Source organism: Petaurus breviceps, unplaced genomic scaffold, assembly GCF_028583685.1.
Source record: "Petaurus breviceps papuanus isolate PSGF00001 unplaced genomic scaffold, PetGlider_PUasm1.0 175, whole genome shotgun sequence".
Classification (NCBI taxonomy): Eukaryota; Metazoa; Chordata; class Mammalia; order Diprotodontia; family Petauridae; genus Petaurus; species Petaurus breviceps.
In genome coordinates, this window is record NW_027185764.1 from 24068130 (window position 1) to 24083018 (window position 14889).

Consider the following 14889-nt stretch of genomic DNA (forward strand, 5'->3'; position numbering starts at 1 on the left):
CCTGACTCCAGGGCTGGTGCTCTATTCACTGCGCCACCTAGCCACCCTACCATAACTCTTATCCTAGCTTTACAAAACTTTTCCAAAAATAATTTCCAAATGTACCAAGGACAGGCGCAGTGAATGAGAAATAAGTAGTAGGCCTTTAGCAAACAATGTTCTATAACAGACCAAAAATTTAGAGGCACATGATTGAAAAGTACATCAAATCCTACTGTGCTTACTGTTTGACCATAAAAGAAAAATTTTAATCAGAGAAAAGCCACCTTAAAGGCTCCTTCAGAAAGGTATCTCCAAATACAATCAAAATGTATCAAAATTTAATTTTGATAGAGAACTTTTGTTTATTGCCCTTCTAATTAATAATATTAGGTGTGGCATAAAGCAAAGTGTTTGCTATCCTCATTGATGGGAGCTAATAGACCTCAAGGAATTTCCTCTAAATACTGATGGTCATCCAGATTCTCCTGTTTGTGGATGACATTGTACTCATTATAGCAATCTTTGACACATTGTAAAGCCTTGTAAATGAATCATCCCTCAAAACGATCCACTTAGGAAAAAACCAAGTAGGCAGAGAGTTGCCTCTTGACTAGGCTCTGATATACAGTTGGATGGATGATTCATGGACCTGTGGATGGTTAATGAGCTGGGCCCAGAATTGAACAGGAGAAGGTGAATGGGTTGGGTTGTCTTTGGGAAATTGTGCAGGGCTTTTCATGACTCTAAGCTTTCCCCTAAAACTAAGGTTAATCTTTTAAGACCAGTGTTTTTGTGATGTTTTCAGGCTAAGTCTTAGAATAACACTTTTTGAAGACTTCAAGTTGTGAGTCATTCAGAGAGCATCCAAAAGATGCATGGTGAATGCAAGTAGGCTAAAATCTATTAAAAAAGAATTGGGTAGAATAAATGGTTAAAAGGTTATCAGAGAAATTTGTGACAAATCAGAGAAAAGGTTGGTTGGTACTTAAGAGTGAGGGATAAGTCATGGGCAACCCTCATGCTACACTGACATAGTATCAAGAGGCTTCCAACATGTTGGATGGACCCTCTGTGAAGGATATATGGGAAGGACATGGACAGGAGTTACAGGTTCAAAAGATGTGTCTAATTTTTGGTCTAATATTAGAAGCAGCACCCGTATCAGTGAGGTTGAAGACTGATTAAAATATTGATGTCTAATCAGTAACTAAGGGCTTGAAAACAGGAGGATTCTGGTCCTTCTGTGATGAATATGTAACGCTAATTTGTAGCTGCTGCCAGGCATCTCTCTTAAGACTACAAATTACTGAGGAATTGATGGATCTGTATCACTGGAGGGATCTTTTGGGGAGCTCTGTACAACAATGGAATCACAGGTCCCATCCAAAATGTTTTGTGGTATCCTTGCTACTCCTGAGATAGGAAGTAGGTGACTGGAACAACTTGAAGTCAGAGGCCTAACAAGGATGGAAATCTAGTGCTGGGTGCTATTGTTGAGCCAATGTCTAGCAACAGTGAAGGTACAGAAGCCTCAAGCCTAGTGCTCTGCCTAGGGGGACCCCATGGTAAAAAGGAATCCTGTGGCATTAAATAGAGTGACATCCAGAATACCAGAAGAGGTTGTCAGAAAATCAGTATTACCTTTCTACTGATCAGGCACAAGATGGGTGTAAGCACAGGCTCCAAAATGGATCTGCTTATTGTAGGAGCTGCCCATTCCCAACACTGGTTAGCCTTCATCTGATGGGGTTTGGGGGGAGATAGTGAGGAGAAATTTTTTTTTTTTAATGGAAGACCAGTCTGCTGGCCTGGAATGGTTCTGGAGACTGGAGTCCTTGAGGCTGTTTGGAGATAGAAGAGTGTCTGTAGCTTAAGGACTGTGGCACCCTAGAGCTTGGACTTTAAACTTCAGTTTTTTCAGCAGATGCAAAGGTATAAAAAGGGAGGAATCAGTATTTGTGATTCATGTGCCCCCTTCATGTGGCCATCCTTGGTCCTTCTCATCCAACTGCTGTGCTCTTTCCCTCCTCAAATATTCCTACATCACTCACCTTATCTCTCCTTTGCAGCCTTTTATATTTGTGAATATGCTTTTTGCCTCCTGAATAGAATGTAAATTATTTTATAGCAGGAGATGTTTTTGCCTTTGAGACCTAGCATCTCACACAATGCTTTGCATGTGGTAGGTCCATAATAACTGTCTTTTGAATTGAACATGGTTCTTTTTTGGGTAGGATGAATGTGCCTATTACTAATCTGTTTGTGTGGTTGATTTTCTTGGTTTCAGGTAAACTAAGTTAGGCAACAGAGTAAAGTGGAAGGAGGAGTTGAAAAATCTGGAGCTTAGCTTACTAGCTGGTTACTAGCCATGTAACCAAGGACAAATCACTTGGCATCCTTAAACTTCAGTTTCCTGGGGCAGCCAGGTGGCTCAGCGAGTAAGAGCACCGGCCCCAGTATCAGGATGACTTGGGGATCGAATCCGGGCTCAGATACTCAGCACCACACCCAGAAATAACTGGCCGTGTAACCTTCAGCAAGTTACTTAACCCCGATTGCTTTAAAAAAAAAAAAAACTTCAGTTTCCTTGCCTCTAATTGGAAATACTACTACTTGGCCTGTTTTTGTGAGAATCAGATGATAAAATGTGTATATGTGTAAATGCTTTATGGATTGTAAAAAAACTATTCACATTCAAGGCAGTATCATAAATATTGAAATAATGTAATCTGAATTATTGAGTTTTGATTGTATTTAATGTGCAGCAAACCCAATAATGAAAGATGTGTGTGAATTTTACATGCAATGCCATGAAGTAATGTGTGAATTTTATACTTTCTTGGCATACTATTAGCATAGGAATTTTAGAAAAATATAGCAAAGGAAAATGAAATGCAAAGAGCACATCTTGTTGGGATAATATTCCCTGAAAACAATTTGAACACTTTTTTGGTAAGAGAATCTTTTACACATATATGTCAAGGCATCCTTGATAGAGGTATCAATAACCAGCAGTGATCACGCATTTATTAAATGTCTGCTGGGTGGTACAGATACAAAGAGTGAAATGATCTCTACCCTTAAGGAGCTACTGCCATTTTAATGGGGGAGACAAATACATGTGTAAGTATTTTTTGTTCATTTTTTCAGTCATATCCTACTCTTTATAACCCCATTTGGGATTTTCTTGGCAAAGATTCTGGAGTAATTTGCCATTTCCTTCTTCAGCTCATTTTACAGATGAGGAAACTGAGGCAACCAGGGTTAAGCTACTTGCCCAGGGTCATACAGCTAGTAAGTGTCTGTGCCCAGATTTGAATTTGGGAAGATAAATCTTCCTGACTCCAGAGCATGTGCTCTGTCCACTGTGCCACCTAGTGGTCCATATAAATATATATTTGTGTGTGTGTGTATGTATACACACACATACACATATATATACTTATATGGTATGTACATATATAATATATAAGTATAAATAAGTATACAAATAATAAGTATAAAAATAATAAAGACTAGTACAAGTAGTTATGGAAGGAGGACACTAGACAATTGGAGGAATCAGGAAGGGTTTTGTGCAAAAGGTAGTGCTTGAGCTGTGTCTTGATGTGTGTTGAGCTGTGTTCTTTAAGGTGGAGGGGAGGAGAAGAGTGCATTGTGGGCATGAGGGATGGCCTACATAGAGCTATAATTGAAAAACACAGGCAAGACCAGTTTGGCTTAATCACAAGTAGAATAATAGATTGGGGCTGGTTGTGTAGGACTTTAAAAGCTTAACAGAGGGCTTTATATTTTATCTGGAGGGCATTAGGAGACCACTAGAATCGATTGGATGGGGGAGTCATGTAGTCAGATCTTGACTTAAGGAAAAATTACTTTGACAGCAGTGTGTAGGATGGACTGGAATGAGGAAAGATCTGAAGAATACTAATTAATAGGCTGTTGCAATAATTTAGGTGAGAGGTGATGAAGGCCTGAACTAAGGTAGTAGCTAGGTGAATGGAAAGATTGGGAAAGGATGTGAGAGATGCTATTTTTACCTCTGCAACAAGAGTGAGTAACTAACTAGCTATGTAGGGTAAGAGTGAAGAGTCAAGGCTGGGTACTTTGCTAGGTGTTGGGAATACAAGTACAAAAAAAGAAACACTCCCCACTCACCTCCTAACAAAAAAATAGGGAAATATGGAAGAGGGATGGTATGGAGTGAGAGGTAAAATAATGAATTCTGTTTTGGGCACGTTGAGTTTGAGGTGTTTCCAGGACATTTAAGTTTGAAATGTCCAGTAGGCAATTGGGGCAGGGAATCAGCTAACATAGAATCCATGGCAGCTGATGAGGTGACCAAGAGAGAATGTAGGAAGAGAACAGAAAAGGAACCAAGACAGAGCCTTGGGGAATAGGCAGGCTTTTGAAATGACATTCTTTAGCAGACTGTCACAAAGGTACAAAGACTGCAAGATCTCATTATATTTGTTATAGGGTAGGGGATGACATTGTGACTGCAACCATATAGAGAACCCCTGAATGATGGAAAAACTCTCTACCCATGCAGGTCAGCACCTTCTGTGTAATTTATAGTCTGGGCTAGTGAAGTCAAATTACATTTTAATCTGATTCAGCTGCATTTGTTTGACCCCTCTGGTCTGGAGAACCAAGAGGCTTAAAAGACTTGCCCAGGTTCTTATGGTCAGTATTCAGAGGCAGTGCTTGCCTGAGGTCAGTTCTTTACTGTGAGGCACTGTACTAGGCTTGTTTGTTGGCTTTTGTTTTGGTAGAAGGAAATGCTACTTTAAGTGCTCTTTTTCAACAAGATTACTGCAATGCATGTGTCAGAATTGTAGAAGAATCCTTGGAAGATGTAACAACAAAGATAATTCTGTTTTAGTCTGTGCCATATAGTAACAATCATGCAAGGTATAAGTCAGGGAGATGTGATTGCTGAAGAAGTTTGCCACTGTCATGGAGGGTGTCCAGCACAATGACATCTTCCCAGTGCACTTGTTTACAGATGACATTGTGCTGATTGTGAAAAGTCCTGGTACATTATTCCATCACAGTCTAAATGAGGTCTACTATTCACGTTATTTTATCTACATCAAAAAAACTAAGTGGATAAAGAATGTGTACTGTCCAGATAATGATGTGCAATTGGATGAGCAGCCCATAGATCTGGATATCTTGGATAACATTGTGGTTGGGGGATGGAGGCCTCCCCAAGCAGTCAGTCATCAAGCATTTATTAGGCTTCTCCTGTGTGCTAAGCTCCAGGGATACAAAAAGGTCAAAAAATGAGCCCCTCTCTCAAGGAGCTCAGTCTAATTCAAAATTGGACCCAGTGAAATATAGGGGTGTATGCATGTGTGTATACATGTATGTATGCATACACTTATACATACATGTGTATATACATGGGTGTATATTTATGTATAATATATACTATGTGTGTGTATGTGTGTATGTATATATTGCCTTTGGAGAAGGTGGAGTGCTTCTAATGAATCTAAGCATCTCTCTGAAACAAAGGTTCAGCTTTAAAAAAAAATTATGCTTGTGGTGCTCTGTGGGTTCCAAACATTCTGCATTTCAGTCTCTGAAAAATTAAAGTTGCATATAATCCAAAGGGTAATGGGTGTGTGTGTGTGTGTGTGTGTGTGTGTGTGTGTGTGTGCACATGTGTGCATGTGGGTATGAATAAACAACCCATTACTGGTAAAGAATCGTGTAAGAGAAGTGGTATACAGGATGCCATCTGAGAAGGGAGGCTGGTCACGTGACATAAAGGGTGATAATGCAGAGGACAAAGAAGAAATGCTTGTCAGATCTGTTGTCAGGGAAGACCAAACAAGACATAGGGAGGTTCATGGAAGGTAAAATGAGCAATATTGATTACGTAAATTTTTTTTAAGTTTTTGTACAAATAGGACCAATGCAGCTAAAATTGTGGTTGGGGGATGGAGGATAGAAGAGAAACAAATAAGGGGGAAATCCTACAGCAAGTTTCTCTTATAAGGATCTCATTTCTTTGCTTTTTTTTTTGAAGGGCAATTGGAGTTAAGTGACTTGCCTAGGGTCACACGGCTAGTAAGTGTTAAGTGTCTGAAGCCAGATTTGAACTCAGGTCCTCCTGATTCCAGGGCCAGTGCTCTATTCATTGTGCCACCTAGCCGCCCCAAGGATCTCATTTCTAAGGCATATAAGGAACTGGTTCAAATCTGTAAGAATAAGAGCTATACCTTCATTTGATATTTGATTAGAGGATATAAATAGGTTTTCTAAGGAAGAAATCCAAACAATCAATAGCTATATAAAAAATGCTCCAAATCACTAATGAGATAAATACAAGTTAAAGCCACCCTGAAGGTCCTTCTTTCACCCCTCAGATTGGCAAAGTTAGCAAAAAAGAAAACGACTGATGTTGTGGGGACTGTGAGAAACCTGGCACATTAATATACTATTGGTGGAGCTATGAATTGGTCTAATCACTCTGAAAACCAATTTGAAACTCTGCTTCCATAGTCACTAAACTGTGTATGATCTTTGACCCAACAATACCACTACAGACCTATACTCCAAAAAGATCAAAGAAAGAGGAAAAGGATCCAATAGAAAGCAGAGAGGTGGTGCAGTCAATAGAGTACCGGTAGAGAATCAGTAATACATGAGTTCAGATCTGGCCTCTAACACTTATTAGTTTGTGTGACCCTGGGTAAGTCACTTAACTTTTGTCTCAGTTTCTTCGTTGTAAAATGGGGATAATAACAGCAACTACCTCCCAGAGTTGTGAGACTCAAAAGAGATCATTGTACAGTGCTTAGCACAAAATAAGGACTATACACATGTTAGCTATTTTATATACATACATATATATACACACAAATACAAAAATACCCATAATTGTTCTGGTATGGTAAAGAACTGGAAACTGGGGGCGGCCAGGTGGCTCAGCGAGTAAGAGCACCGGCCCCAGAGTCAGGATGACCTGGGATCGAATCCAGGCTCAGATCCTTAGCACCCACCCAGAAACACCTGGCCGTGTAACCTTGAGCAAGTTACTTAACCCCAATTGCTTATTAAAAAAAAAAAAAGAGCTGGAAACTAAAAGGATGCCTATCAGTTAGGAATTGACTAAACAAATTATGATTTATGAATGTAATGAAATACTATTGTGCTCTAAGAAATGATGAAAGCAGTAGTTTTAGAGGATCCTGGGAAGATCAGATACACCAATTCAGAGTTGAGCAGAACCAGGAGAGAACACTTTGTACCACAACCACATTGTAAAAACAGTTTTGAAAGTCTTCAGAAACTCTGATGAATGCAATGATCAACCAAAATCCCAGAGGACAGAAGACAGTGAACACAATTTACCTCCTGAGAGAGAAGTGATAAATTCACTGTTCAGATTGAGACATTTTTTTGGACGTGACCAAAGCAGGAATTTGTTTTTCTTGAATATACATATTTGTTACAAGGGTTTTGGTTCTGGTTTTCTCATTTTTGTTAATTAAAAAAATGAAATTTAAATTTCTCCTTTTTTTGTCAATTAAAACAGTGAAATTTAAAGATAAAACAAAAATGTGAAAGATAACTACCCATGTGGGCAAGATAATAGCCCACATGATAATTTTGCATTTATATGTTGTCAAACAATATAGAGGAAGGTCCCAAGGACATTATAAAAATTTAACGGAATTCAGGGATGAGACTTATACAGGAAGAAAAGGGCTTACGATTTACCCTGTTAGAAGGGGTACTCAAATTAATGAGCTTACAGACCCATTGAATATAAGCTGTTGTTAGTTGAGAGAACTTCATCTCTGAAATTCTGGTAAAAATCACAGACCCTAGATTATTAGGGAAAGGAGGGGAAAAAGTTGCACTTCAGGCCACTTGTTCCTTTCTGATAGGCAGAATTTAACAAATGGAATATAATTTGAGTAGAAATAAAGGATATTTGGAAGTAGTGGAATTCTGTAATTTGGTGGGACCAAAATTGGGGTGGGGCTCAATAGAATATTGTGTACTAAAGTCTTGAAGTATCTAAAGATGATGGCCCTTCTATTGAGTTTAAGCATATTTTACTGTAACATTTTATAAATAGATATTTTTAAATAGTTTTTTTCCTAAGGAAACAGTTTTTAGTTCAAAACTAACATAAATATACCCAAGTTTTTTGAATGTGTGTGTTCATGTTTGATTCTATGGAAATTTCATTTCAAGCTAATTTTCCTTTTCCTTTGTTTGTTTTGGTGTAGTTCAACTGGAAATGAGAAACCACCAGAAGAAGAACATGGTACAGAACTTGTGATTGGTAGCAACAGTTCAGCTTCCTATGAACAACTAGACAAAATTACTTCAAGTCTTAGCTGCAAAATAAAGAGTACCTTTCCACTCTCAGATCCTAATGTCATTGCTACCAAAGAAGAAATTCCTGAAAGTATTATAGCAAAACCAGAAGAATCTATTCCCAATATCATTAGTCATTGTAATGCTAACAAGAAAGCCATCGGAGATGATCAGTTTCCCAAACAGTGTGATCCTGGGAATTTCACAGATGAAAAGATCATACTACCCCAAGAAATAAAGGGAACAGTAAAGGAGAATTCACTGAACTCTGCATCAGTGGACACAGTGGAAAAATTGAGCCAAACTCCCTCAAATAATTTTGACACTGAATGTGATAGTAATAAACTCTTAGTATTTATTAGTACTGAAAAATGCAAAGAAACAAAGGACCTTTCTAAAAGTATAGACACATCTACTAATGAACTTTCTGCAACCCAGTTAGATAAAATTGTAGAGAATCATTATTCAAAAGGGAGCGCTGAACAAAGTAATGGTGAACGATGTGAAGAAAATAAAGTTAGACAAAAAGTTCAGAGTAATTCTCCAGTCAAGGAAAAAGGTGGTAGCCCCAGAAAAGTGGACAAAGGGCATCATCATAACCGAAGAGATCGTTCTTCCAGTGGAGAACGAACAAAGCAAAGCAGGAGCAAAACAGAGAACCATTATTACAAAAAAAGGGTCTCCTATAGCAAAGAGAGGACCAAAAAGGGCCGTCACAAATCAGAACATTGTAATGGAAGCAAATATAAGCCTTTTCATAATGAAAGCAGCAGCCCTGACAGTAGATCCTTAGGAAAACATAACCATTATCGGTCTAGAAGTAGAGGAAAATCTGAACAGGAAAGGAGTAGATATTATCATTCTAAAAGTGAGCAGTCTTGGAGTCGGGAGAAATATTATCCAGAAGGAGTGAGGAGATGGGACAAATACAGATATTACACTGATTATTATCCTTATTCTTCAAGGGATGGTAGAGAGTGGAAGCCATCTCACAGTGATCGAGATTATGACAAAGCAAGTCAGTACAATAGTAGGTCACACAAGGACTATTATAAAAGCAAATGGGTTCATGAGCCAGCACCTAAAGAGAAAGAAAGGCATCACTCAAGCAGTAATAAAGTAGACCTGTCCCATTGTTCATCTCTTCCTCAACATCCTGAGAAATATTCTCATGACAAAGTTGCACTTGAAGAAAACAGTTCAAATCTTTGTAGTCAGTTTCATGAGCATGAAATTGTAAAAATGAGGAAAAGGAAATATGATAGCATAGAAAATAATGACAGTGACTTAGAAAAGAAAATCCCCAAACCCTTGCAAAATGAGCCATTAGAAGAGCAGAAAGTAAAGAAGCACAAAAAATCGAAAAAGAAAAAGAAATCCAAAGACAAACACAGAGCTCGAAGTTGCAAGTAAGTATGTAGTGATATGAATTTTCTTTTTAATTAATTTTTGGTTTCCAACATTTGCTTTTATAAGAGTTTGAGTTTAAAATTTCCTCCTCTCCTCCCTAAGATGGCATGTAATCTGATATAGGTGATATAGATGTATGATCATATTAAACATTTCCACATTAGTCATGTTGTGAAAAAAGAATCCAAAGAAAAGGGGAAAACAATGAGAAAGAAAAAACAAAAGAAAGAGAAAATAGTCTGCTTCAATCTGCACTCAGACTCCATAGTTCTTTCTCTGGATGTCGATAGTATTTTCCATCATAAGTCTTTTGGATTGATCTTAGATCATTACGTTGCTCAGAAGAGCTAAATCTGCCTAATGTTGCTGTTACTGTGTACAGTGTTTTCCTGCTTCTGCTTAGCATCAGTTCATGCAGGTCTTTCCAGATTTTGCTTAAGTCTGCCTACTTGTGTTTCTTATGGAACAATAGTCTTCTATGACATTCACATACCACAGTGTTTAGCCACTCCCAAACTGATGGGCATCCCCTCAATTTCCAATTCTTTGCCACGACAAAAAAAGCTGCTATAAATATTTTTGTACATATGGGTCCTTTTTCCTTTTTTATGATCTCTTTGTGATATAGACCTGGTAATGGCATTGCTGGATCACAGTTTTATAGCCCTTTGGGCATAGTTTCCAAATTGTTCTCCAGAATAGTTGGATCAGTTCACAACTCTGCCAACAGTGCATTAGTGTTCCAATTTTCCCACATCATCTCCAAAATTGATCATTTTCCTGTTTTTTCACGTTAGCCAATCTGATAGGTATGAGGTAGTATGTCAAGTTGTTTTAATTTGCATTTTTATGAGTTTTCTTTAAATGAAGTTTATTAATTTGGGGTTAGTGATCCTCTTCTGACCTAACAAAAAGTGAAAGAATCTGCCACATCCAAATAAATTTGATATTTGTATATTTTCATGAAATTCCAAACTTTTAAACTATACAAAACAAAATTTGATATAGTGATAGTCTTTGAACCTGACAACCTTGGTGTTTTGAGCAGTATTGCCATCATTTCAGAGAAGACTAAAACACCTTCCAGAAATATCATCAACTATTTAATTTAATTGATTTTCTACAACTCCACTGAAATTAAATGTACAGGTTACTTTGAAAAATTGGAACTTTTATATAGAAATTGGAATGATAGCACTGAAGTCCTTATTCTTCAGTTGTAGGTATGTTAAGTGAACATCTTCTTTCCTAAGGATTTCTATTTTTCTTTTCTTCAAACTTAATCAAAAATAAAATATTTAGTAACGTAGGAGGGAAGTCCTGGACCCTACATTGTTAGCAAACACATTCTTTTTTTTTTTTGAAGGCACATAAAGCATCTTTGACATTTATTTATTGGTTCAAAACTGTTATGTGAGATGTCATTTGTTCCCTTGGCCTTTTGTTTACTTTTTCTCTCTCAATCTTTTTTTTTTGTTTGTTTTTTAATTTAAGACATCTAATTGAGGAATGTGAGGCTTTTAAAAAAGTAGCTCATTAGTTGTGAACATGTAAAATGATCTTTTCACACATTTTGTTAAATGGATGAGAGTGACAGTTGATTCATTTTTGACTTAATATTGTCTTTTAAACTTGAAGCCTTATAAGAGATAATGACAAATAATGACGGAGAGATGGAAGAACATGGTGGTGTTAAAGTAAGTAACAGCGCCTTTGGCTTACCTGAAACATGGGGGCCGAGCAACCTTCAGTCCTGTCTTCCGTGACCATTAGTTTCAGGGAAAAGCATCAAAACCTTTGGTGGAGTGGATTTTGTGATGCCTATAACATAGTAACCAAGGATAAGGAGAATGTGATTGTATTGGTAGCTGCATTTGGTGCACCCAGCAGATCTCCTTATCTATCCCAATGAGCTCTTAATTATCATTATGAAAGCACACTTAGTGCAATCAGAATTCTACCCACTGTATTTGCTAGTGACCCTAATAAGGTGTAGCACTCTCAATACACCATGTTCTTTTGAAGTGATTTTTTTTTCATGCTGGCTTTTAATTCCTGCAGGCATCATCAGGATTTGGATCTTTCTGTAGCCAACTCCAAAGCAGACCTTCGCAAACACAAAAAGAAGAAGAAGAAAAAGAAGAAACATGCAAAAAAATCAGAGGACTATATTGAACATTCAGATCTTCATTTACTCAAGGCTTCCTGCTCTGAGACTGATAACAAAACCTGGGAGAAAAAGGACAAATCTCCCATCAAAGATGGCTTGCCATCTGAGGACTACCAGAAATCTAATAAACTTTCTCATGAGGAAGATGATGATCACCCTGAGAAAACCAAACACTTAAGAATGGAAAGCCAGGATCATAAATGTCACCCAGCTGATTATGGCCAGGGTAAGGGGAAACATTAGGAGTTAAGAATGAAGAATTTATTTTAAAATTAAAGAAAAGTCTATAGCTGTTTAGAAAGTGCTCGTGCTAGGTTTCTGTATGACTTGACATTTCATAGATCTAGAAAAACTAATAGTTACTTTTAATAATGTGGGCTATTAGAAGTCTTTTCCCCTTCTCCAGTCATTCCTGTGCTTTCTTTAACAATTCCTGGTGCTATAGCAATAGTGTTAAATGAATAACCATTGAAATAAAACAGAGTTCTTTGGAGCAACGTTTCCTTAGATTATAACTTAGCTGTAAAGGAGCACATAATTATATTAATGCCTGTGTATAGCTGTCATGTGAGCATGTGTGTTCAACAAAGTCATGGGGGCAAGGGGGGTGGGTAGAGAGGGAGAAGACAGAATGATTTGATAATGCTATTGGCCTTTTAAAATTGCTTTGAGCCTGTGATCAGTGTTCTGTATGTTTTTTTTTCCTTCCTGATTACTGGAACTACTATTGTACCTGTTACTCTTTGGACTTTATATCTTTGGTAGATCACTGCTTTGGGGTTTGAACCAAGAATTATGACCTCAGGTTCCTTAGTCAATTAGGTCTTATATACCATATAATAGTGCCCTTTGTTGGAATGGCCTAGTTTATCTCTCTGGCCTTTTGCCACACTAAATTTGTTTTCCATGGAAGAGATTCTTCTTTTGTGACTTCAACCTGTTTGTTGCTGAGTTGTACAATATAATACTTGCTGTATATGGTTACTTTTCATTCCTAAACAAGCAGCATTTATTGAAAATCTGTGTGTAGGAAAACCTCAGCTATACAAAACCTTCAGGGATTGAATAATCTCAATAAAAGACATTTCCATATAGCTGAAGGTCTGCAGACCCCAAAGATTTTCAAAAATTTAGTCATATTTTATAGAAGTTCTTCTGTAGTAGGAGTTCTTAACCTGGGGTCTATAGATTTCAGGGGCTCTGTGACCTTTGATAGGAAAAATTACATCTTTATTTTCATTAATTTCTGTTTGAAATTTTTATCATTTCCTTCATTTATGAATTTTAAAAATTTATTCTGAGAAGTCACCCAGAGGCCTCAATAGCCTGCCCTAGGGGTCTGTGACACACAGAGAAGTGAAGAACAACCATTCTGAAGTATATTAACTCCATGCTTCCTTGCCACCTTCAACAGGGTGTAAGGGTAGGAATGAGATCTGTGATTGCACTGGGGCAGAGAATCCTCTAGGTGGAAGCTTGTTCCACGTGAGCTGCTCAGCACCTTCTCTGCAACAACACGAGGCCTTTAGTAAAAGTCACCTGGAGCCTTAGAAGGCTAATGGCACTTGCTCAGGGCCACTCAGCCAGCACAAGGCAGAGGCGAAACTTGAACCTAGATCTTCCTGGCTTGAAAGCCAATTCTGTCACTGCTGCCAAAGCATAGTAACCAGGGTTTAAACCCTTTCTTGGTAATGATGGTTTATTGTTAGGAACATCAATTCCTATATCAATATTATGGCATGCTCCAGTGATGCCACCAGGGCCTTTTGAAGTCTGTAGGGTTATTTGCTGCTATATTAAATGGGCCCAGATTGCTGTGCTTTTTGATTTACTGTATCTGCTTGCTATATTTTTTTCCTTTTTCCCATGCTATTAGCTCCCACTTTTCAATATTGTCAATATGTCTACCTGTAACACCCACTTTTCCCCCTTTAAGTTGCTGCTTCTGTTCTGTGGTGGCTTAGAAACCATTTAACGAAGCTTGTTAGAATTTCAGTATATGTAATTTGACAATAAATAGGCTCAAGTGTGGGCCCTGAGGTACCTCTCCATGAGCAAGATGCATGAACTTTGTGATATCTATTTTGGCTGCTCAAGAGCTTTTTTGCTTTCTTTCTGTTTTCAGCTGTGCTGCAGAGGGATGATATGCTACCATACTGTGTGCTGTGTGCCGGGTGGGGGGTAGAGGGGGAGGGAAAGCTGGGGGGACTGTTACAAAATAAATAGAAGACATCTTTCCTTGTTCTCAGAGAGGAGAACCAGCAGTCCAGTTAGGAAGATTTGATGACTGAGTAGTAGAATACGAAGGGTGCTAACAAACAAATAAAATCCCATAACATTTACAGAGGACTGGTACATAATATGCAGGAAATTCACTGGAACTTCTCCTGCGAAGGTGCTTGGCAATATTCGAGAGGATTATTACAGAGAAGTTTAGGGAAAGCATATGGCAGATCAAAATCTCTAGCTGAAAAATGAAGGCTGAAGCAGATTTTCTTTTATTTTAAAAACAAACTAATTGTTGAGTTTATATTAAAATGTAAAATGTTAGTGATCAGGGAACTCATTTAATTCCTTTCTTGCCCACAATTTAGTATGCCAGCATTAAAAAGGAAACAGGGAGGTGAGCTTGTTCATCTGCTTATCATGTCACTGACTTAAAGGAATTCTACATCAATGTAAAAATATTCATGTTTCAGCTAAAGACCTCCCCTCTCATAAGGACTACAGGCAGAAGGTTTCCAGTAAACAGTTGGATGACAGTTCTACAAGTACAGATGAATCTAGATGGAAAGTATGTTGAAATACTAACAAAAATATTTTGTTTCTTATTTAGTAGCATGGATCAGAGCATTTTAAATGAGATTTCTTTGCATTTCTTCTAAATTATCAATCTTATGTTATCTTTAATCTAATTTCAACTGGTGATTGGTTTGTAACCAAGAGCTTTAAGGCAGAAACCCAGCCTAAGACACCAGTGC

The 14889-nt window shown here is 37.8% G+C and overlaps 1 protein-coding gene across 5 annotated transcripts in view; it reads left to right on the top strand.

The window, feature by feature from the left end:
• USP42 (ubiquitin specific peptidase 42) overlaps positions 1-14889 on the top strand; it is a 58109-nt gene that overhangs the window by 39381 nt on the left and 3839 nt on the right. For all 5 annotated transcript variants that reach the window (XM_069084901.1, XM_069084900.1, XM_069084902.1 and 2 more), the window contains 3 exons: positions 8238-9737; positions 11800-12134; positions 14608-14702. In XM_069084901.1, coding sequence (XP_068941002.1) covers positions 8238-9737; positions 11800-12134; positions 14608-14702 — 1930 coding nt within the window. The remainder of the gene's footprint in view (positions 1-8237; positions 9738-11799; positions 12135-14607; positions 14703-14889) is intronic.